The following is a 23,795-nucleotide window of genomic DNA, read 5'->3' as shown; positions in this document are numbered from 1 at the left end:
TATATCTGCAGGCAACCTTAACAAGATGAGTAAATACCGTGATGTGTATTACTGCAATGATCTTGTCCTTGCCCAAATAAAACTGATTCTTCAGCCCTCTGAGAGGCGTTTTAAACTGCTGTGGAACTAGGTTCTCTGACTGTATATAGTTTTAAAAAAATCCTGATATAATTTTTAGAGATTTTATTTCCTCTAGGCTGCTTCTGTGGGTTTCTTTTCCATGAAGGAGGGGGCAAAGTATCAGTCAATCAGCAGGTTGTGTGTGTAGCGGAGATAGGCTGTTGAAAAAAAGAGGACTTGAACAAAGCAGTCTGTCTGCAGTTGTAGTTTGCATTCCTGAGCTGTGAGGATTACTTTCCAATTAATCCCTTTTGAAGTCTCCATGTGGTCAGTGTTGGGGTTTGTTTATTCCCTTTTTGTTTTCTGGAACTGAGGTTTCTTGGGCCTGTTTTGTTTTTCCAGGTTTTGTTCTTTGTGCGTGTGCACTCTGTCTCTCTTTACCCATGTATAAAATATGTTATTTCCCCACGCGCATCCGTGATTTTTCTTATTTTACGTGCAGAATACCCTGTTGGCTTGCTGACTTAAAACTGTTTTTAATTCCAAACGGGAAATGTGAACATGAATTGCTTTGCAATTATTTGTATTCTGTGGTACTGGCTTGAGGCTGGCAAATTCAGGTGGTCTGTGGAAATGCGCACTTCTTCTCTCTCACAAATATTTCTGTGGATTTCAGCAGGTGTTCATTAGAAGTTGCCTCATTTACCTTGCTCTGGGACTTTTTACCTGTAAATTGTTTACATGTCCTTTTCTTTCTGTCATAAATTATTTCCTATTCTTGTATTTCTGAAAGAAGTGGGTAGCTGATCTGTTTTCAAATGATGGGATCCATATCCTACTTAGCCAGTTAGGGAAACAAAGAGTTACAGTGATGGTAACTTTTCCTCCCCACCTTCTTTGATTGTAGATCAGCTGGCTCCAGCTTCAAGCAGTATGGCAAAGGTGAAATGAGAGAAGCCTGGTGTGCATGGCAGGGAGAGCAGTACGCTGTTCTGGGTTATGTTTAAGAAATGAGGTTCATTTAGGACTTTGTTAGCAGGTTTGTCAGAAGGCATTTGTCAAGGCATCATGATATGTGCTTTCCCCTCCAGCCGCGTTTCTGTGTACAGCATACCAGCTCCATACGACTCTGAGCAGACTGCAGGGCAGGTAAGAGACACCAGCTAAACTTTAAAGCAGGAACACAGTAAATGATCTCTCTGCCCACTCTGGTGTGTATTGACCTCTTGCTCTTCATGTGTGACTTGCTCCTAACCAAAGTGATAGCAAATTTTCCCTCCACTTACATAGCTTGAAATGCATGCCACAAAAAAGCAGCTGAGAAATATGCGGGTTTCATGTGTGACATAGCTGATAACATGAAAGATATTGCCCTTTAAAAACTGCAAGGGCAAATATACTAAATTATGGCACAACAGCTCTTCTTTTGTTGTCTTACTAATTGATGCCTTCCCATGACTTTCTCTAGGAAAGTCCACATATTCACTACTGCCCGTCCTACCGAGAAGGCTTGTGTCAGAAGTACTGTTCCTTCAAATGGATGAGGTTGTGTTTCTGGAGAAGATGGCTTCTAGGAATATTACCTGTAGTTTCTTTAATAGTTACAGTAACTGTGCTAATCCTGCGCTATTTGTTCTGTAAGTGTTACTCCCCAGTATGGTCTGAATGGGATGGGTATTTTGCACTGCAAGAATGATTAGTGCAAAAGCTCTGCACTAAGCAGCTAAGCGCGTAATGCGTGTATAAAGGAGACTTTCCTTTCTCCTTAATGTCTTTTGATAAGGCAACAAAATGCATAATAATTAGCGGTTGATAGTTGCACAAGAATAATGAAGGTATGTATTTTAACTCTAAATTTTTTGTCTCTGCTTGTGGATACCATCGTTATTACAATTGTCCTCTTTCCCAAGAACCTATAGGAATTACATAGAACTATCTTCTACTCTCTTTTCCAAAACAGAACGGGTACCTAAGTTATACACACTCCTTCCTAGATCTGAACTTATATCCATTAAAATAATCTGTCTCTAGGAGGATAGCGGTGCCAAAAATAGAATTTTAACAATTAAAGCTTGCTAGTAGAAATGCCTGTCTGAACCTGTACCTCATCCCCCTCCTTTCCTTCTGGGCATTATTCTATCAATGGGACTGACTCAGCACTCTGGCTATTATTGCATGTTTCTCTTAAGAACTAATGCTAAAGACAAATACACGCTTCTGCAAGCCTCTTGTTCTGGAAGCTTTTCCATAATGTTATTAGGTCTGCTAATTTTTTTTAATCTTTTTTTCTCAGCTCCAGATTTCTCATTTATTTATATTGGTGGAAGTGTAGAAATTCCTAATTTGACTTACACAAATGACTTCAATGATCCAAAGTCACAGAAATTCCTCCTGCAAGCAGAAGCAATCCAAAATTATGTAAGTTCCCACATAATTATAGCAATACTTTAAAAATATTTATTACAGAATCAGATTGGGAATGAGGAGAAGACTCCAGTTAGTCACAATTTGTTTTCTTCAAAATAGTAAGTTTAAAGCTAGCAAGTGCCTCAACAGTCTATAGCTTTAGGAATGTAGCTAGACAGCTGGAGCTGTGTGTCTCAGACTAAAGGCCAATGTTTCTTAGGTAGTAAAACCTGGGGGTTTCAAGGTTATGGGCAAATTATTCTTCTTAAAGGAATTAGGAGTGTGGTTTTTGTTTCATTTTACTTTATTCGAACACTTTTCCTTGCTACCTTTTTCTCTAATTTTTTGTTGTTTTTAATTATAGCTCAAATTCAGTACTTACCTTTTTGTTTTGTTTTCCTTATGCCCCACAACAATGCTTGCTTTCTTGCACTTCTTATGTGAGTTCCTATTTGTGAGATCAATACTGTTTCCTGGGTACATGTGTACAGCAGTCTTAAACACAAAGCACTTCTCTGTTAGACTTTATTTCCCAAAAGAGCTAATCTGGTGTCTCAAAGATGCTTTGTGCACAGCCAATACAAGCTGCTCATGTCCAGATGATATGCCGGAAATTTAAAAACTGAAACAAAAACATAAATGTATTCAGAAAGGCTTCTTTTTCACGGCTCATTATCAAGAGTTATCTCAATGGTCTTGAAATGTGATGTGACTTGAAAGTAAACGTTTTTTTAGTGGAAATGAACGCAAATTTATGATCCTTATTTGATATGTTTTGTGAAAACGATGGATAGTGCTTATAATATGGGAGGTGGGTGAGGAATGGGAAAGGAAGAAATAAGACAAATACTCTATAGCATAAGAGATGCTATTGACACTGAAATGTAACAGGTTTTAGACTTTCTTTTGCCATTATTTAACTGTCAGTTTGCAGAATCATATGAGTCTTCCTCCTTGGGAAAGTACTACTTGAAGTCTGTAGTGGCTGCTTTCAGGTAGGTTCTGTTCCAGCATGTCGTATAAATTTGAGATATTCAGTTGTGTTTGTCATGTCTTTTTTCATGCATTTTAAATTAGTTATCTGGAAAAATACACAGATCTTTATAACAGGGAATTAAAAATGCAGAAATGCACTTAAGTATGTGAGCTAAGAGCTAAGCTAATAGTGTGATTGCTGTCTTGCCCTGTAGAATTGGTGAGAGAAATGAAGTCTGGTTATTCATGCCTTGGTTTACGGATTGCTTTGTAGTCTATTCATCCACTTTTGATTTTTGAAATCACAGTTCAGCAGGGTTTTTTCGTTACCGCTTGGTTTTGTCTATTTAAATTAAGTTCCTGTTTAACTTCTCAAATCAGAACTTAAAGGTATAATTTTGGGCAGGGCACTCTACTTAGGCACCTGGTGAGAAATGTAAATACAGGGAGCAGATGGCTACTACTATCCTGACAGGCTTTCAAAACTTCTGAAAGGTCAGTCCATAGGCCATTTTGAAAGGAAGAATGTGATGGACTGTCTCTTTGAATCACTTAAGTAATACTTTGTATATGCACACATATAGGTTATTTATTTTAACAAGAATTGTGTGAAACGCTGTATCAACGTATGAGCATAAAATACTGTCACATGGTGTGAGACTCAATTAAAAATATTAAAGAAAATGTGTCTAGAACTGTAATATGGTCTTAAAAGTGTATAATTATGCAGCAGGGATGGAAACATCCAATTCCATAAAAATTATTGCAAGGATTTTCTATGAGGTGTAGTTTTCAGCCTCAGCATGTTACTGTTTAAACAGCATATTTTTGAAATATTTCTACTGTATAGAAAAAGCAATTGTTAAAGAGGAGAGCGTTTTGGCACTGTGTTCAGCTGCAACATTTTGCACAGCAGTTCAACTGGCTACGAAACTCCGTGAACCAAATATGCAGACCAGTGGAGAACATGTCCAAAATACTAATTAGAGTGTATTTATGATGCATTTTTTTTCCCTCCACAGTGAAGGAGAGTCTGGACTTCGAGCTTATTACTGGAATACATTCTGGGCACCACAAGATATGGTTGCTTCTCTCACAAAATTAACCCCAGTGGAACAAAAAGAAATCAGTAGTAAACAAGCAGGTCTCGTGTTCAGTTCTTCTGGGGAGGAAGATTTTGATCTCGTTACAATGGAGCTTTTTGGTAACAATGTACCTGTCATTAATACCTATTCTGTCTATTTTTCTTTTTCCAGTTTGTGTCTTTGGCTTGTGTAGCTGATAGTTATTAAATTTCAGTTTCAGATTCCACAGAATATGACGCGATGCTAAAATCAGGTAATCCTTCTTCAATCCCACCTAATATCAGTTTTGGGAAAAAAAATCTTGTAACATAAAAATGGCAGTTTCCCAGTTATTCTTATATCTGTGGGGCCTACGAACCAAACCAGACTAGGGACCTCCCTGGCCTGTGCTTCAAATAACAGCTGAGAAGAAAATGCCTTACAGCTTTTATTCTGATGTTCTGACTAGAATGTTTGAAATTTAGTAGTTCCCACTGAATTACAATGAGCTGTGGCTCCTTTTCTCGGCATCTTTTAAAAAGCTACTATATAAAATTATACACAATTTATTTGCCTTGTGACTAGATAATTTTGGTTATTCATAGTTAGTGATCAGTCAAATACTATAGAGCTTTAATTCCCTTTGCCTGGTTTCTCTATATCAAGCACACCTCCGGATTGGCTTCATATATTCTTAGTGCTCTCATTTCATGGAGAGGGTGAAGAGAAAATGGCAAAGGAAGCAGCAGGTTTCAAGCAGAGATGGTAGGTAGCAGCTGCAGCCAAGTCCTCTCTTGCTTGCGGAGTTTATGATGAGCCAATGGTGGTGAGGTGGTGTGCTTCCTTGGCCAGAGCAGGGGGAGAAGGTGATGCAGCTTGGTGGGGAAAAGGGAACAGAGTTGTAAAAGTAAGGGAAGAGGAGATTAGAGTAGTCAAGAAGTGCACATAGGTGATTGTTGCTGCCTCTTCTGAAATGTTACCCAATATCTTAATTTATCTTTCAACTTAACAGTTTTTCAGCCACTGATCTAGCTTCTTTTGTATAGCAGTATCCTTTGACCTGTATGCCAAGCCAGGTAACAACAGGACTCTAACTCTGATGAATCCCAAAAAGTCTTTTTATCAATGGAGGCTGCGAGTTCCTTCTAACTATGTGGTGAGACTGGTAGTTATCAATTTGCATGGTGTCACTCCAGAGAGCTGTGCATCACACCACTTATCAGCATATGATTTCCTTCTTCCTCTGCAGAACAAGATCATTACAAGGTATGATAGTACAGAACAAAGATGTTTTATTGAGCTGTACAGAAACTACCTGAAACTGTTGCGATATCAAAATGGTATCAAACAGGCTTCCAAAATGTAAGACTCCAAATACAACTTAATTAAAAATCTTGTATAAGGCTATAAAAAGATCTTCCGCATTATTTCTCCCCTCCAATGAATTATAAATTTCTGTGGGTTTTATTATACATTATGGCTAATTTTTACTGGTTTCAATTTCATGCGGTTACTGTCACAACTCAAAGATATAGACTTGAATTTTTTTAGAGTATTGTATTCTATTACATTTAGAAAACACATGTTTTATAGCAGTCCAGTTACAGGCAAATTCCTGTTCATTACAGGGTTGTTGTCTCTATGGAAGGCTCCATCCCTGGAGTCACTGTGTAGTCCATTTGCATAAGTGAGATCAGATGATCTTGTAACCTTCAGTGGCCATACTGCTCCCACTTTTCAGAGTCAGATTTCATGTATGGACATGTTATCCACCACCAACTTGTCTTCATTAACAAAATAAATAAACAAGTTTTAGAATCTGAGGATGGATGGTTTCAAGGGGGGATTTTTTTTTTTCAAGAACTTTTAGGAAGAGACTAGCTGAGCATGTAGATGCAGTTAGCAGTGTCTGAAACACACTGATTTAGTGGTGCTTTAACTGACTTCAAATGAGCAGGTAGTCCTCTTCAGCTCTGTTAACAGACTTTTGTCTCTCTCCTTAGGCAACAAGGTACAAGAGTTTGCCATTGTTGGCAAACTGACAGAAAGCCAGGCATGGAGTGAGCACAGGGTTTTTGTAAGGAGTTAGTCTCAGATTGTAGCATAGCGTGGAGAATCCCGTTCCTGATGCTGGGCTGCATCTGCTCTGCTGCTGACTATGAGTTATTGCCGGGACTGTTACTCCGTTGTGCATTATTAGCAACGGCTCAGCTTTTTAGGAACCAGAAATGCAGTCGGTCGTGTGCATGAAAACACCTGGAAGCTAGCAAAACCAACACAGGTGTATGATGTAACATGTTCAGAGAACGTTGATGCAGTAAGCTGTAAGACAGAAAGTTCAAGAATGTGCATAGATGTCTGTCTATCAAAGAACTGGAACAGAATTTGGTGACTGAAATGATGTTAAAAGCCCTATGGTACCTCCAAACCAGTTGACTTTTTTGGTTACTTTTATTGCCAGCCTAGCAAACGTGTGGTTTGGCATAGGCCTATTAGTTTTCTACTTCAGCTAAAAGCAGCTAGTCACATACTTAGGAGAGATGCAATAGAACTAGTAACAATAACTCCTGGCTCTCATGGATATTGGAGATATTATAGGCATTATTCCCCAATGTCCAGCTCTAGGATCACACATGGTGGCTAAAAAGATTCTCATCAGTTTCTGTAAACTGTGGTAATACAGCAGCTGTTCAGTGACAAATACTAAAGAGCGCGTGAGCTGAGATTGTGAGATGTACTGTAAAAGTAGGTGTCTCATGTGGACAACTGTTCTCATATGTTCTTGCCTTGCTTTTCTGATGATATTGTGACAAAAGGTACAGCTAGAAGATAAGCCAGGCTGTCAACTGGGTAGAAGACCAAGATGCTGAAAGATTTCCACGTGGCAGTGGGGAGGGGAATCAAATTGTTCTTTTTATAAAGGATTTGACAGGTATTACGATAAAAAGTATTTAATAATATCTGCAAAAGAGAAGCAAACCGTAGATCTATTGTCTAGTGTCTTACATGAAATGACAGCAGGGAATAGCTTGCTAAAAGCAGAAGACGACTACTTTCAGGTTAAGGTTCAAAAATTTGATTTTAATGCTGCCACTCTGGATCTCAGTGACAAGTCAAAGAACTTGATGCAGGGGTGTGATGGAAATACTCTCTTACTGTGAGGTCTGATTTTAATTGTTTTAATTTGCTGTGCATAGAAAAAGAGAAAGTTGTTAGAAATTTTTCATATGCGGATTTGTCAATTAATGAAAAGAAATCCAAAATACGCTGTGGATTTCAAAATGGAAGAAATTTAAGAATGAACTTACAGATACAAGAAATAGCGTCTCAAATTTCAAGTGATAGTAAGTATTCAAGCTTCAGGATATAAATTAACTCATCATTATTTAAACAAAAGAAGAACAATAAGAAGAAATAGTTGCCGTGCACGGGGCTCCACATCTTGTGTGACAGCTTTTGTGACATGAAACCAAGCTGAATGTTAATAGATTGGAAATGCTTTGGGCTTGTTTTCTGTTGCCTAGATGCTGCACAACACTGCTGCACTGGCACTTGTTGCCTTTTCGGTGCTACCCACTACTACTCATTACCAGTATGGCTACTGAAGTAACATAATCTGGCGCTACCTTTTTGATGCTTCTACAGGTCTGAAAACTCAGGGCACCTGTTAGGTAAGAACATCTGGGATGTTCACCCTGAGTGACTCAGCCTCAATGCTGGGAAACTGTAGCATCTTCTGTAGTATTAACTGAGTGGAACAATAAAAGGGAAGTTGTAGCCAGGGGAATACTTCTGAAGCACAGATGACCAGATCAGTGTTACTTCTGCGCCGTTTCTCAGCAAAGATGACTGGAATGTGGGAATTTTTATTTTTTTGATGTAATTTTTGTAATATTTCAGATGGTGTGGACCTGGGGCTTGGACTCCTCCTGTTGTACGTTTAACTTCATCAAGTAATGTAATGTTGCTTACCTTCTCACTGGACCGAAGAGAAGAAAGCAGCATATTAAAAGCTCACTTCCAAGCTGTTCCTAAAATCAGTAAGTAATTAATAGAAACAGCCATCTGATGTAAGCACACTTATTCCTTTTGTTGCCTCTAAAAAAGTTGATATTGCCTGAACATATCTGGTGGGAGGGAATGTGGGCATATAAGTCAGGGAACTGTTGTTCTGATCCACTTAAAAAAAGTATGTCTGAGAACTTAACAAAGAATAGAGAATATCCTTTTGTCTGGGAGATTTTTTTCTCTTCCTGGTTATTACTCACGCCAACTTTCCCAGACGTTACTCTTACTACACGGGTAACACTAAGCAACGGTAACAGAGCAGCCAGCCAGGTAGCACTACAGGCACTATATGTCTAGCCAAAGCTAGATAGCTCCAGTGGCAGAGCAGCACTTTTACCAGTTTTGGCAATCTATCCCCAGCTCGGGGAATGCCTGTTTAATGAAAATGGAAAACAAGAGCAAACACTTACTCCTAATATGTCTTTGATGCTTTTCTGAAAGCACTGTTGAGTGTAGTTAGCTGCATAAGAAAATTTTCTGTTAACACGGGCAAGACCCAAGAAATATATTCCAAACCTATGGAGTACTATGAATTTTTCAGAAGTTCTGGGTGATTAGTGAAATATTTTGAGTAACGATAAACCGTAGTATTTTACAGGAGACATAGGGGCTTCACAAGTGAAAGTTTAACCACAGTTGTTTGGTAAGGTCTAAGTGAAAGAATTTTGGCAATTAAGCAAGTGACTATTTTTTAACTTGTGTAACGAATCATAGGGGATGGCATGTGGATAAATTTCTCCAAAGCTTACACATTTCAGCTTATGTCTCTGTGGATGCTGCTTTGGCAAATACTCATCCCATGCACATTACAAACTAGAAATGTTTCATTGTTCTGAAGATGGGCACTCCAAATGACGTATGGCCCAGGTTTTGCCACAAAATCTTGCTATTTTCAAAATTGTCTTAATTTCTGTTATATTCACGTTTGCATTTACTTTGTTACCTAAGGGAAACCAAAAGCACTAAGGACTGGATACCTAGGAGAGTTCTCGGTAGAAAATAAAACCTCGAAGATATTGTTCAAATATGTCATGGATTTTCAGACTGAGAACTGACACACAAACTTCCTGGTTTACATGAAATTAATCAGAGGTTTCACTTCATTGGACTAATTAGTTTTTAAGTTTTGAAAATGTCTCCAGAAGGATCAGAAGTAAATTGGAAGGGGGAGGTCTGTTGTGTCCACATTTAATTGCTTCTTCCAATTACCACGAAAGAACGTTTTTAAAAAAGCTCCAGTCAGAGGTGTTTTGTGCTTGCCCTTAACTGTAATTTGATCCAAAACCAAGAGAAATTCAGAGTGATGGGGAAGTGGAAGTTAGACGATTTTCTGTTAACACAGGCAAAACCTGAGTTTAATACCGTCACAACCCATTCTTCTAACTCTGTACATAGAGATGGGTGCTAGCAAGTGAAGTAGGCTCTGCACTTCAGCCCAGCTGAGATAACTGTGTTCCTTGCTGATATATTTCTCTCCCAGTGTGTGGTGGTCATTATATTTCCTGGAATGGGACACTGAGTTCCCCTTATTACCCAAGTTACTACCCACCAAACATTGACTGCAGCTGGATCATCAGAGTAAGTGCTGGGAACTCTTCTGAGTAGTGATGACTTTGCTTTATGTGATATAGACATGAAATTGAGAGAAATGGCTTTCAGTGTGGGTGAAATGAAGGGAAAACATGCTAAGACCACTGCACCTGACTTCTTCTCAGGCATCCATTTCTTTCCTGTCCTATGTACAAGTGCCCGCTATGGGAGGGAAACATTGCCAGCTTCCAAAAGGTTGAGTATTATTCATGACAGAAACAAAGTGATGGGTAAGATGACAACTCCTAACAGCCCGAGAAAATCACTAATACTCAGGGCTTTGCTTCTGTGTGAGAAAGAAGAAATGGTCGTGTAAATCATGCCCCATATGATGGAGACCACACTGTATTTCCCTGAACTCTGCAGAAACAGGACCTTCTCTTGCTCAGAAATTCAGCTCTGGATTTCCAGAAAGCCCTTTGGCAGGACTTAGAATCTGCTCATGATTTCCACCAACTTCCTGGTGTGTCTATCTGTCGTTCCATTAAGCATTTCACTATTTTTCTGCTTTTCCTGGAAAAGGATGCTCTTTATGTCTGTGAGTTGGTAATAATCTCTACCTTTCATCTGCTCAATGAAAATTATTAGCAGCTTGTAACACAAAACTCTCATCTATATGCAGGAAAGGGAAGAAAAAGGCTTTCTAAAACAATGAGGTCATAGCTTATGCAGTTGAGTGACCAGCTGCCATAGATATCTTAAATCTCTTATTTGACCTACAGGAACACGTGGCAGTACAAACACAGCATGAACCTCAAATACAGTGTTTTGTGCTGACTGCAGGAAGGGTTACGCTCCTTTATCTGGCACAGTCTAGTCAAAGTTGGGTCTAAAAGATTTCTATACATGTTTAAAATAGCAAAGTCTTTTGGTTCTTCAAAGGCGCTTATTTGCATCATAAAAAATGCAGTATTTTCAATCTGATAATAAGTTAAACAAGATTTACCATTTTAGAAGCACAGGTCTCTTCATTTTGTGGATGTGTGTCAGGATATTTATCCTTTGATTTTTAGGCACCATTGCCTGGCTACAAGCTCTCATTAAAAATCCTCATAATACAAATTCAAGAGAAGTCTCCAGGGGCCAGTAAATGTGATAAAGACTGGTTAGAAATTGATGGGGTTAGGTGAGTAAATACACTATTTCCTGATATATTAATTTGCACTTTGATGTTCTGCGCAACTTAAGAAAAAACATCTCACAACTTCCAGTACAAAAAGATACATTTCAACAAGAATTGGCATGCTTCCACTGAATTTTGGCAGAATAATGTTCTTAATCCTGCCCTAGTACTGAACATTTGTCATCATGTTAATTTAAACATCCTGTTTTTTCTACAGTGTTAAGCGTTTACTTATTTTGTTGTTCCCCTTAAGAGCAATGACATAGAAAACTGCAGGATTTTATGCAGCTGCAGTTGCAGTTGAACTGTAAATTCCTGGCAATGGTCTTGACATGGGCGAAGAGCTTGTGTCATCTGAAGTTTCATTATCTATACAACTTACTCTTCAGTGAATGTAACTGTTTTCTGTAAATAAGACAAATTGCAATGTGTGTGCTTAAAAAAAAAACCCCAAAGCAAATTAAAAAAAAAAAAACAAACCAACCAAAACCCCAACAAAACGTTGCTCAGTGTGACTTGTTTCTTGGAAGGAGCATATTGAAACCAGCAACAGCTGTTGGATTTGGCTGTATGACTCCATTACTGGATTTGTAGCCTTTTGGGTTTGCAAACCCAAATGGGAAATGTGAAGTCAAGCATGCTTAGAAGTGTCTTGTACTTTATAAGGTAGATTCTGACACTGATCATCTCGCTGTGTTTTGTTTCAAAGTCTGCTAGTCCCAGAAAAGTTGTGGAATGGAAAGCATTTGTAAACAGGCTTTCTAATACTTCTGTTTGGTTAGAAAGTAATTATTCTCACTTTTGCCTTGCTAGATACTGTAAAGTTCTTTCAGAAAGCAACAGAAACCGAGAATATGACTATTCTGTCGCAATCAACTTCCATTCCGATGAACTGGTCACCCACAGAGGGTTTTATATTGAATACAAAGCCTTCAGTCACACAGATCGTAAGTGAATAAGCATGCACTTAAATTTTTAAGGAGAAACCTTCAAGAAACCATGCTTGAGAGACCAACCACATACAAATCAACCTGCCTTTTTTTCTTAACCTAATTGCAAGAGCGAAATGTTTAAAATGTTATTATGTATTTAATTGAACAAATATGTGTACAAAATTAGATCAAAGATGCTTTTAGAAGCTAGTACTTATTTTCTAACTCTTAATAACACTTCTGTAAAATGGGAAGCAGAAGTAAAATTTCCCAATTTCTGTAGATCTAATTATTTGGCATTTTTCTAACATCTTAAAATAGCCAAGCTGCAACAGGAAAATAGTATGGCAGAGAGACTCTAGGCATGACTCTTCTGCGAACAGGAGTTAACCCTGAATAGTCAGTCTTTTCTTTAAAGTCACAAGTCAATGTACTCTGGATCAGCTTCCAGGTTTAGACAAATTATTTAAGTTTTCACTGAGAGTCAATGAGGACCCCTTGCTAGCAGGTGTTGCTGAAATATGACTGGGTTTCTTGCAGACCTTTCCTGACTCCCCAGTTTCTGCTTTTCTGGAGCAGTATCAGATTTTTTTAACTTTTTTTTTTTTTTTTTTTTGGGGGGGGGGGGAGCTTCCAGAGGGTGGAACAAGGATTTTCAGAAAATAAATATATATTTACTTGTGATATTTCTTATAAAAGATACCTCTGTAGTATATTCTTTGTAAATGCCTTCTCTTTAGTAGTTTCCAGAAACATTCTCTTTTTTGTTCCTAAGCCAACCAAGTTCTTTTTCCCAATTAACGTCTAGGTAGCTGAAGCTCTCCGTGATTTCAAGAGATCAGATCAGTTTGTGATTTTGTGGTCAGTCATTCTATAGGACTCGGATATTTTCAGGGATTTCTTTTTCCACCAGTGTGTGTCTCTTTCTACTGGAAAAAGTTACAAACTATACTGTGTTCTGTGGTTACTCCGGTTACTGCTTCAAAAATTGTACAGAGACAAGTCAAAGCCTAAGAATATCTTTTTCTACAGAGAAAATCCCTAGTTTTTGTTGCGTGTACAAGTCTTTAGTTTCTGTGTGCTCTGCTCCATTTCTAGCGCTGAGCCAGCAAGCAGATGGCTCAAAGTCATGTAATCAATCCTTTGTCACAATTTTAAGGATCTGTATTAAGACTCACCAGGAGGGGTAGATTAGCTGTGATGAGTCAGTATCAAGTCGATACAGTAAAGGCATTTGTGGGTTGCTGTCTGAGAGAGCAGAATGTATTGAGAGCACTGGTCTTCCACAACAGCCTTGCCTGGAGCAATAATAAGAGGGAGGAAAAAAAAGAATCGTTTTCTCCAACATCTTTAGTACCTGCAGCCACCCACATCAGATCAGCTTCTTCCTGTTGTTGGGAGCCTACTAAAGCACGGTTATTAAAATCACAGGCTCTGCTCTCAGACTTGACCTGGAAAGTAAATGCCAGCCATCAGCTGAATAACTTCAGGGAATGGTGAAGAGAACACAGGGAGAGTCCTGCTTTGAGCTGGTGCTGGCTGTGTAGCGTGTGCTTTCCTCCCACCGCAGTAAAGAGGACTAAATGACTCCAGATCGGAATTGATTAAACAAGTGTGGAACATATGTGTTTGGTCCTTCAGTCACATTTAACTGTTAATTTGCCTGTGGTGCTAGAGGGGAAAAAGTTTAAGTTTACTTGACCTGGGCAGAAACAGGAATTTTTTTGCTACTTAGTCTTCCACAGATCATCTATCTGTGTGTGTAAGCCAATGTCTGGGGCTGGATTTTTTTGCTGGTACATCTGAAAAAGTGGAAGAGAACAAATATTTTTAATACATTGCAGAGAAACACCTTAGCATCGATACTAATTGTTAGTTTAAGTGAAAGTGAAAGAAATTCTTGGTGAAAGGCTGTTTCATAATGAAATTGCTAGATTTGAGAAGTGTTCAATATCTTACTTATTCACATCAGACATGAAGTTAGAGTGTAGTAGTACAGAGATGAATTTCTACAAGATTTTAATATCAGGAAGTCTGCAGTTATAATATGAAGGAGAACACTTAGTTTGAATTTTCTTTTTTTTTTTTTTTGCTTCTCTTTCTGTCCTTAGATGCTCCTGTGTAAAATATATTATGTTAACAAATTGAAGAGGTGTTCACTATCAGGAGTAATTATGTATCTGTGCTGAATCACTTTCAACCCTTAGAGTGAGGCAGTGAATGTGAATTTAATTTTCAAAGTCCATTTAAGTGAATATTGATTCATTTAATTCAGACTGCTTGATAAAAATCTTTGGCAGATTATGACAAGTAAGATAGCATTTCCTTTTTTAACATTCAGTTTGGTTTATAAATGGCACTAGCCTTGGTTTTTAATAGCCATTCTAATATTTCTTCATGGTACAGTCCTGCATTAATGTATTTAGACTGTGACAGCATTTCTATTGCCAATAATTTCTTACTTTTCTAGCTTGTCCTTAGATATGCAGATAGAACACGCATTCCTTCAATCAGTCTGAAGTCTGGAAAGGCTGCTCAGATGGTAGTGGTGAATTAGATTGTAGTAGGGCAATTAGCTCTTGTTTGTGTTCTCCTGTAAACAGTTTATTCTAGGAAGTTTAGAGACTGGCTGAAATGATCTCTAAAATATTAGTGGCTATCTTTAAGATCACATAAAGGATGTGGGTGAAGATCTAAAAGTCTGGAGAAGAGGTTGTGTAATACATCTCTCTAAAGAGTGAGAGAACAGAAAAAATGAGAAGGAAATTTTACACCAATCTTTAGAAGTTAAGCTTAAAAAAAAAAAAAAATTAAGTAACAAATGGTCAAACTAAAGTATTTGTAAACAGTTAAAAAAGTATTAAAAACCAGCATGGAGTTTTTTCTTTTTAGTTCTCTGCTCTCAGAGGATAAATAGAGGCAAAATTGTACTTTGACACTGCCTTGTGTGACAAACTTACCGGTAAGCAAAGGAAACACAGTGAGAAAAAAATATAGAAAACTGTTTACAGAGAATGATTGCCAATGGCTCATTACCAAAATTGAGGGATATTTTTATTATCATTCTGCCAGTATCTGTTATGGGACCTCTTGCAATTTTTGTTAGTGCTCTAAATGATGGATTAGAGAAGATGCTTATGAAATAGGAAAAGTGCCACACAATAGAAAGAGGGATGGATTTATAAATGATCCTGACAAGCTGGAGAATATATATGGAGAAAATGATACGCCGTTCCATAAAGACAAGATCTGAACTTAGGTAGTCAAATACACATGTGGTTTGCCTAAATCGCTTTTCTGCCTAAAAATGGCTGGGGGTGATAGTGGCTCAAAAGCTGACTTGAGAGTCACAAAGTCATACAATTTCCTGTGTGCGTTTTGTGGTTGTTTGGTGTTTTGTTGTTTGGTGGTGTTTTGTTGTTTGGTGGTGTTTTGTTGTTTGGTTTTTTAAAGTGTCATGCTAGGATGTAAGACAGGAGTTTGAAGAGATCTTCTCAGTCACCAATGGGAAGGCTTCAGTTAGAGTACTGTATCCAAATTGGGCACTGCACATCAAAGAAGATGGGGAACAATGAAGAGATGCCAGAAAGAGTGACCAGAAAGTAATCCAAGGTCAGAGACCGCAGCACAAGTTAGATAATGCAACAAGTCTCTCTGTCACTGAAGGCTATCAAAAATGAGGTAGACTGATGTCTGGCAAAGATGGCACAGAAATGTCAAGGTGACCTCTGCCAGGGAGTGTACTACATGGCTGTTAGCCAGATACTTGGATTATAAAGCATTTACAAACCTTGCTTCTTCAGGTTGTAATCCAGAACAGTTGAACTGTGGTGATGGGAAGTGTAAACATCAGTATAAGACCTGTAAAGATGATGACAGTTGTGGGGAGGACAGTGATGAAAACAACTGCTGTAAGTATATATTTTTAGCTATTTTCCAAATGATGGTGGAAGGCAGAAGCAGGAATTTGCTTATTCTAATGGATAAATGTAGTATTTCTATATATTTTTTCATAGCACAAAGTACAAGTTTCATAATAATGAAAACAAAACATGCAGAGTATAACTAGTTCTTGGGAAAGTCTAGACAAGAAATGAATGAAGCAAAATCCAAGATAACACTGATTTTTGGTTAGACGACCTAACCACAGCTTGCTGGTGATCTTGTTAGAAGAGTACTTTTTCCCCAACTGCTGCCAGATCGGTACCAAATAATGTAAGGGAGAGAGCCATAATGGCTTTGGGACTTCTGCTCTTTGCCACATGCATGGTCTCTACTGTAGATACACCATGGTTACGGACATTGCTGGTACTACTAATGTCTCCCTAGTGACTTGCTGCATTTTGCCTTTATAATTTTTGCCTTGCTTTGAATCTTAGGTCTCTGAGGTAGCCAGGATATGTCCCTGTTTGTTGGGAAAAAAAAAAAAAAAAAATATTCCCTACCACTGTTTAGAGGTCACTGTAAACAACTGGTGATAAGAATGACAGTAATGGAAGCCTATTACTGAAATCTGTCAGGATTCCCACATAGTAAACTGTGGTAGTCCTTAGCCAAAAAATTTCTTGGAGGGAGGTATAAACCTCTTCCACAATTTTCTCCATTTTCACTTAAAAAGGTTGACTCCCAGATGATATCTGCTGTAAAGATTTGTAATTTGTAATGCCAGTAGTGCTGGTGAAGGTAAACAAACAGATCTGAGAAGCCTAGCTTGCTCAGTTTAGAGTTAAGTAAAATGGGAGTGAGGACAGTTTGAGGCTCTTCTGTCTTTCCTCATGGACAATGGAGACTGAAATTAGTGTGATCATTAATCAGAGTGGAACATTCCCCCTGTCCCCTCTCCATAGAGGGACCAGTTTGCACCAGTACAGACTATGACTTCAAGCAGACTAGAATGCATAACTTTGAACAACTTTCACCACTGAGTAGGCTGAACATGCAAGTTTTTTTAATCATTTGAAACCATGGTGCCAAACATGTGACACTATCTTCTCTCTCTTATTTCAGCCTACAGAAGTTGCTCCCCTTCTGCATACAAGTGCCTCAATGGAAAATGCTTGCTGAAACCAAATCCTGAGTGTGATGGGAAAAGAGACTGTGCAGACGGATCTGATGAAATGAACTGTGGTGTGGTAACATTTATTTAAAAATTAGTTAATAACTTGGGAAACTGAGTCAGGATTTGTGCTATGGTCAAGTATTCTTAAATTAAGAATTTATTAAAACAGATGTGAATTTTAAAAGATTAATCTTCTGGTAACATCTGTGTGAAAATGTCTATCTCAAATTTTGCACTGATCCATTCTGTCTATGATGACTTATTTCAAGCAATGCACACTTCCAGGTTAAGCTGGTAGGTCTCAGTGCATGTTTGAGTTGAATGAAATGCAGTCAAGGAGCTGTGTATGTAAGGAGGGAAAAAATATGAGATTTTATTCAAGAGAACTTTTGGAAACAGCCCAGCTTAGAATTGTGCTTAAATGTCTTTTTGAGTTACTAAACTCTTTTTAGAAAGCTGTAAGGGAATGATTGGTTTATTCCTGACCTGCCCATTTAGTGAAAATGGGCAAGTACCCTTACCTTTTTACCAATTGCACAGTAAGAAAATACTTTTTTCCAACAGCTTTGAGATCTATGGATAAAAATTTAGGTATTAAGCATAGCAAAGTGAAATGACCTTGTGATTTTTGTTACTATTTTATTCAATTATTTCTATTAGCTTGTGGAAGACACCAGCTTAAGAAAAATAGAATTGTTGGAGGTGAAGATGCAAGATCTGGAAAGTGGCCTTGGCAAGCAAGTTTACAGATGGGAGCACATGGCCACGTGTGTGGCGCATCTGTTATTTCCAATAGGTGGCTAATATCTGCTGCCCATTGCTTCCTGGATTCTGAGTCTGTGAGGTATGAAGAAGTTATACTGTCATAGAGTATTTGCAGTTTAATAATCTTACAGTGTTGCTTTCAGAAGTCTGCAGTAGCTATTCCTTGTCTAGATAAGTTGATTCAGGGTATAAGTCTGTGACATGGTATCACTTACACGAACCCCTGATATTGTATTCTGCTGGCTTCAAAAGTCCTAAGTATTTGAAGTAATTATTTTGCCTCCATTGCCAGTGAAGCCTGCATGATAAAACACAGTTTTGTTAGATTTAGGGTGAACACCATTTTTTAGAAGGCAGGGATTTTGGGAGTAGAAGCTATGGCCTTTTCTCCCAAGGAAAGGACTATTTATTCATAAGTGGACTGTAAAACTCACCAATGTTCAGTTTAGGTAGCGTAAGTTGAAAAGACATACCTCCTACATGTGGCAAGGAGGAAATAGAGTTTAATAATACACTTTACAGACTTCCAAAGCATGGTGCATTGTAAGGAATTGGTCTTATAGCTCCAAGAAATTATTATTTTCAAATTGGTAAGTAAACCCATTACTTAATGTTTTAGGAGACAGAGACTATAGTGCATCTATCTTCCTAAGTCGTATTCTATTCCATTCACTTTGGTTTTGATGAATCTCATCAAATACCAAAAAGTAGATAAAATGGAGTGAACTGACACTGCATTACTTTCCAATGGGATGTTCTGAAAACATTCTCTTTACAGATACTCTGTTCCTTCGGGATGGAAAGTATATATGGGCTTACATACTACTAATGAAAAGAGCGATCGTGTAGTTACGAAATCAGTCAAAAGGATTATAGTCCACCCACAGTATGACCAATCTATCTCAGACTATGACGTTGCCCTGTTGGAAATGGAGACACCTGTACTCTTCAGTGAGCTGGTACAGCCCATTTGTTTACCCAGCACCTCTAGAGTATTTGTTTATGGAACTGTCTGCTATGTAACTGGCTGGGGAGCCATAAAAGAAAATAGTATGTTCATTTCCTGGATATACTTTTTGCAAGTTTGGCTTAATTTTAACTCTAACAATGAAATATTTATAGTTGTAAGAAAAAAATACCTGTGGTTTACTTAGTAGGTCTATAAAAAGCTAGAAAATATCCCCTTAGCTACAGCCTATGAATTCAGAATATTTGCTTGGGTGGCAGGTGATAAGAGCCAATACACATACTTGGGTGTCACAGACCATTGAAAAGCATATGATCATAGATTTACAAAAATGTGCCCCTTTTCATGCTCACGGTAATTCTGGCTTTCTTAAGATGCCTTTTTAAAAAAAGATTTAAATCTAGATAATAACGTAATAGCCTAATGAAGTGCAAATGACTTTATAATTGATGCTTTGTTACACTGTCTTGCTTTTTAATAAAATGATGTAGATAATATTTAAAAATCAGTATAATCGTATGTGAAAACCCCGTATTTTTCTATCATCTTACCTGTTTCATTCCCAACCCACCCTCAGAGCCAAATGAGCAAACAAACCAGAAGCAATCACCCAGGTGTTGACAAGGTTATGTTCGCTCTTGAGCCAAAATATGACTGAGGATATTTAGTTCATGATGACACCTTATGCCAATACTATAGTACAGAATTAAGCTCTTAGTATCACTTGTGACTTACAGGTTTGATTTTTTTAAATTATTACACCCACACCATCAGCTTTATTGCTCAGGCCCCTCCCTAGAAGTGAGAGAATGGAAAAGAATGTAGACGTTTCATTTACTAGGACTTGGACAATGTTTGGAGCACAAATAACAACAAAAAACTTTGGGCATAATTTGAAACGGCATTCAAAATTAGTCACATTTTGTGGAATCTTGTATTATACTCATAATTTGCACGGCTTTTTTTACTGCTTTCTGGCAGAAGACACTCATAAGGATAAAGACTAAGGAAATGGAAAGGTGGCGCATAGGGAGCTCTATGTCTGGAAGGTAGTGTAGACAACAGCTTTCAACAGCTGAGGGCAGGCAGCAATTGAAGGGAGGGGAATTACTCTCCTGCCATCAGCTGGGTAGATTTTGAGTTTGGAGCCATTCTCTTTTGTTTTGACAAGTGATATCTCTGTTAGAAATCTGTACCGCCATTACCTCTGCAATACCATTTGTATTTTTTCTAGGTCATCTTGCCAAAACACTGCAGGAAGCTAGAGTGAGAATAATTAACCGAAGTGTTTGCAACAAGCTGTATCATGATCTTATCACATCACGTATGCTATGTGCTGGGAATCTTAATGGCGGTGTTGATGCATGCCAGGTAACCTGGAACTTGTAGAGAAACCACAAAGGAGTATTTTCTTTCATTGGAAAACTGTTAAGAGTTGTGGGTTGTTTGTGTTTTGGTTTTTTTTCTTAGTAATAGTGAGATGTCTTGAGTGTATGGTTAATTTAACATGGCAGTTAAAGGCTCTTCAAAGTAAGGAAGGAAATTTAGCATAGGTAATCTCTGAATCTCTTGAGAAATGTTGCTTTGCAAAGATAAGGGGTTAAATGCGTCAAAAATAATTCTTTTTTCTTCTTCAACAATTATGTTTCCTATAAAAGAACAGAGATATAAGGGTAAAGGGAATAAAGTTAGGGCCATCTGCGGTTTTTGCTATTCATATTGATTTTTTCCTTTTTTGATGTCTGGGTGTGGGATTAATAAAATACTGTAACAGTATGATGAGTAATGTATTTTTATAGTTACAAAGAAATACAAAAGGCAAAGATAAGCTAGGTTTGGTAAATGCAGTTGCAATGCTGCCTTTTAGTTTCATATATTCATTCATGTGTATGATTACAAGTTTTGATTACATCATGGTATCATAAGTTATATGTCCTAGTTTATTTGCACACACAATCAGAAACTGCTCTTTGGACATACTTCAACCGTCTTGACTCTGCTTTCTTTCTGTGTCTCAGCTGTTAGACTAGTTGTGTACCTTACTGTTTTTAGACTGTGGTAATTTGACAGAATTTTTCTGTAATATAAAAATTTTACTATTTTAATGTAATAGGATAATTTTTGCAAGATCGTATCTCTTAATGCATCAAACTTCTTTACAGACAATAGACTATTTGCAGGATCTTCCTGCAGTCTCTACGTTCTAATTCAGTGAGTTATTATTTTTGTTAACTTTATGTGCAGTTTGTGTATAACTTTAGACCTTGGAATTGTTTTGCAAAACATGTTGCTTTAGAGGCTCGATGTTCCTCCAAAAATTGTTTTGCTTAAGAAATGCCCTTGATTTTTTTAGATGGACATTTTAACCAATTCAGCTATATACCTTATTGGTCAATCCAGTTTCTAACATAATATGCTGTGCTTGAGTCCTAGCATGCTAGCCCTTTGGGCCTCAGTATGAGTAGTATCTTTGCCATTTCTTTCTTTTCAGGCACTAGTATATTTCCTCTGCAGTGCTAGAGGGGAATGATGCTGGCAGTTCAGGAAATGCCCACAGCACCCTGAAACCCATTTACTACAGTCTAGACTTGTGGGCATCCTGATTTGTTTCATTTCTTCATGGACACGTAAGCTGTGCATGTACTGCACAGGTTATGTGAGGCTTCCAAACACCTTTCATCTCCAGAGGATGTGATACTTACAGTGAGAAAGAAAACACTTACTCTTCAGACTCTGTTTTCTTATCACTCTAGGATGTTCGTTGGTCTTGCTTCCTCTTTTTAGGATCCTTCCTCTCCACCAGCATACAACCCCTTCGGTCTTTCAGAACTGGCTGTGTAACTGGCCAGAGTATACAGCCTGCTTTCTCATGTCTCTTTGAGATCAGCCTCTTGGATTATCAAAATTGCCAGTATGACAGCAGCCTGAGAGAGAGGAAGAACTGTGTCTGGCTTCTTTTCTTATCTCTAGCTAATTTTGTTTGGTTGGGTGATGAAGGCTTTCTGTTGTTACTCTTTTCTCTGTACATGGCTTTCTTCTAACCTCTTTCATGTTTTAGCTCCAACTGGGGCCAGCAAACAAACCCCAGGGTCAACTTGGAGGCTGCCGGCTGCTTTGTATGCATAAGGAACAGCTGCAGAGATGAGCTGCATTCATAATTGCTCGGAGTTCTGTGAAGGGGTCTGTTCACAGAAGGCATACAAGGTTAAAATAATGAAGGGCACAAAGCATTTGTGAGCCCAAATGCATTTTGATCCTGTGAACAGAACTAAATCAGTATTTTTACGTTTCTATGTTGCTGCACAGAGCAGCATGTTCCCTTTGCACTTTCTTTCGTCTTTGTTATTCCTCTCCCTCTATGAACGTATGCACAGTCTTGATTATGTAACTGCTGATAATACTTAATTGTGCCTTGTTTGGTTTTTGTTGGTTTTTTGGTTTTGGTTTTTGATAATTTTTTTTTTATTGGGGCGGTGTGGTATCTTTCTGTTCCTATTTAATAGAGAGTATAAGAATTCTGCCTTCAACCTGTGAACAATTTATGGTCAAATGGTAGCAGAATTCCCACTTCCCATCCCTGTCTTCTCCTCTCCCTACTCAGCCTGTGATCAGTTGCTCTATGAATCCCATAATGAGACATTAGCAATGAGTAATTTTTTCAACTACTTCTTGCCATTGCTTTATATTGATTAGTGTGCTACTTCCATAAGTTAAAATAAATTGAATAAATTTGACATCTAGCTGGGTACATTCTATCCAGAAATAAGATTCTAATATTAAATTGTAACTTGAGAAAGAATGGGGCAGGTATTTACTGTCCTTTAAATAACCTAACTTTTGTTACAGTACTCTGTGTGTGTGCGTGCGCACTAATGGCCTAACTCCCTTCATTTTAGGGAGATTCTGGAGGTCCGTTGGCCTGCACAGGAAAGGGAAATAGATGGTACCTTGCTGGCATTGTGAGCTGGGGTGAAGGATGTGCTCGGCGTGATCGTCCTGGTGTATACACTAAGGTGACGGCACTTTATGACTGGATTCGTCAGAACACAAACTGATGTGCCAAGGAGAAAATGCAGATCATCTGCCTTATGAAAGCTGCTTCCTACAGTAGTCTATCATGTCCATCTCTGATGATATAACATGAAAATGCCATTGACTGTTTCTTTGTGAAAGAACGCACTTCCTTAATGAAGGAACTATCATTTGTTGTTCCCCTGGCAGTAACTGTTCCGATTCAGAGCAAATTCAGATTCCTTATGGATTCAACTTCCTTATCCCCAGCAGCAGAAACAGCACTGCCTTAAAAACAACATAAAATGGATTAGAACCTGTAACAAAAACCCAGCCAAATCTTCCTTTTGCAAATCTTATCCCCTCCTTCCATCTCCCTTGCTACGTATATGTCTATGTATGTTTCCACATACACATATCTGGATATTCATGGCCACACCCCATGTATACTCAACTCAATATATATTACCTTAGTGATGTTACAGGATTCTAAACATAGATAATTATTTCACGTTTATTGAAAATACAAGTATAATATACAAGTATAGTATCAGTATAGTGTACAAAGCTGAGATTAATTCATTCTCTAGTTATGCTGCCACTGCATCCATGACTGTTCCTTTCTTGGCTGTAACTTTTGGGCTGTCTCCTGTGTTTTCCTAAAAAAACATCAGATATATAGCTCACAAATGTTAGGATCCAAGAAATTTTCATTAATGAACTCTAAGAGCATCATTGTGGTTCTTTGGGATCATGTTTAAATAAGAGGAAAGAA

At 38.0% G+C, this 23,795-nt stretch overlaps 1 protein-coding gene across 1 annotated transcript; it reads left to right on the top strand.

Moving 5' to 3' along the window:
* The first annotated feature begins 1,128 nt into the window (after positions 1 to 1,128).
* On the top strand, positions 1,129 to 23,064 carry LOC104258056 (suppressor of tumorigenicity 14 protein-like). Its single transcript, XM_009813006.2, has 17 exons — positions 1,129 to 1,209; positions 1,529 to 1,697; positions 2,354 to 2,478; positions 3,394 to 3,461; positions 4,464 to 4,645; positions 4,741 to 4,779; positions 5,552 to 5,771; positions 8,406 to 8,545; positions 10,054 to 10,151; positions 11,177 to 11,289; positions 12,100 to 12,233; positions 16,022 to 16,129; positions 17,226 to 17,345; positions 17,938 to 18,121; positions 18,821 to 19,092; positions 20,244 to 20,380; positions 22,906 to 23,064. The coding sequence occupies exons 1-17, from the start codon at positions 1,129 to 1,131 to the stop codon at positions 23,062 to 23,064; spliced, it is 2,349 nt and encodes a 782-aa protein (XP_009811308.2).
* The last annotated feature ends 731 nt before the right edge of the window (positions 23,065 to 23,795 follow it).

The sequence above is a fragment of the Gavia stellata genome, chromosome 1 (genome assembly GCF_030936135.1).
Source record: "Gavia stellata isolate bGavSte3 chromosome 1, bGavSte3.hap2, whole genome shotgun sequence".
Classification (NCBI taxonomy): domain Eukaryota; kingdom Metazoa; phylum Chordata; class Aves; order Gaviiformes; family Gaviidae; genus Gavia; species Gavia stellata.
This window is presented reverse-complemented; position numbering and strand designations above follow the sequence as displayed.

Coding starts and splice junctions, on each gene's coding strand:
- LOC104258056 (XM_009813006.2), top strand. CDS start 1,129: ATGATATGTGCTTTCCCCTCCAGCCGCGTTTCTGTGTACAGCATACCA. Junction 4,780..5,551: donor TGACGCGATGCTAAAATCAG/GTAATCCTTCTT, acceptor TCTTTTGTATAG/CAGTATCCTTTGACCTGTAT. Junction 8,546..10,053: donor CCAAGCTGTTCCTAAAATCA/GTAAGTAATTAA, acceptor TTTCTCTCCCAG/TGTGTGGTGGTCATTATATT.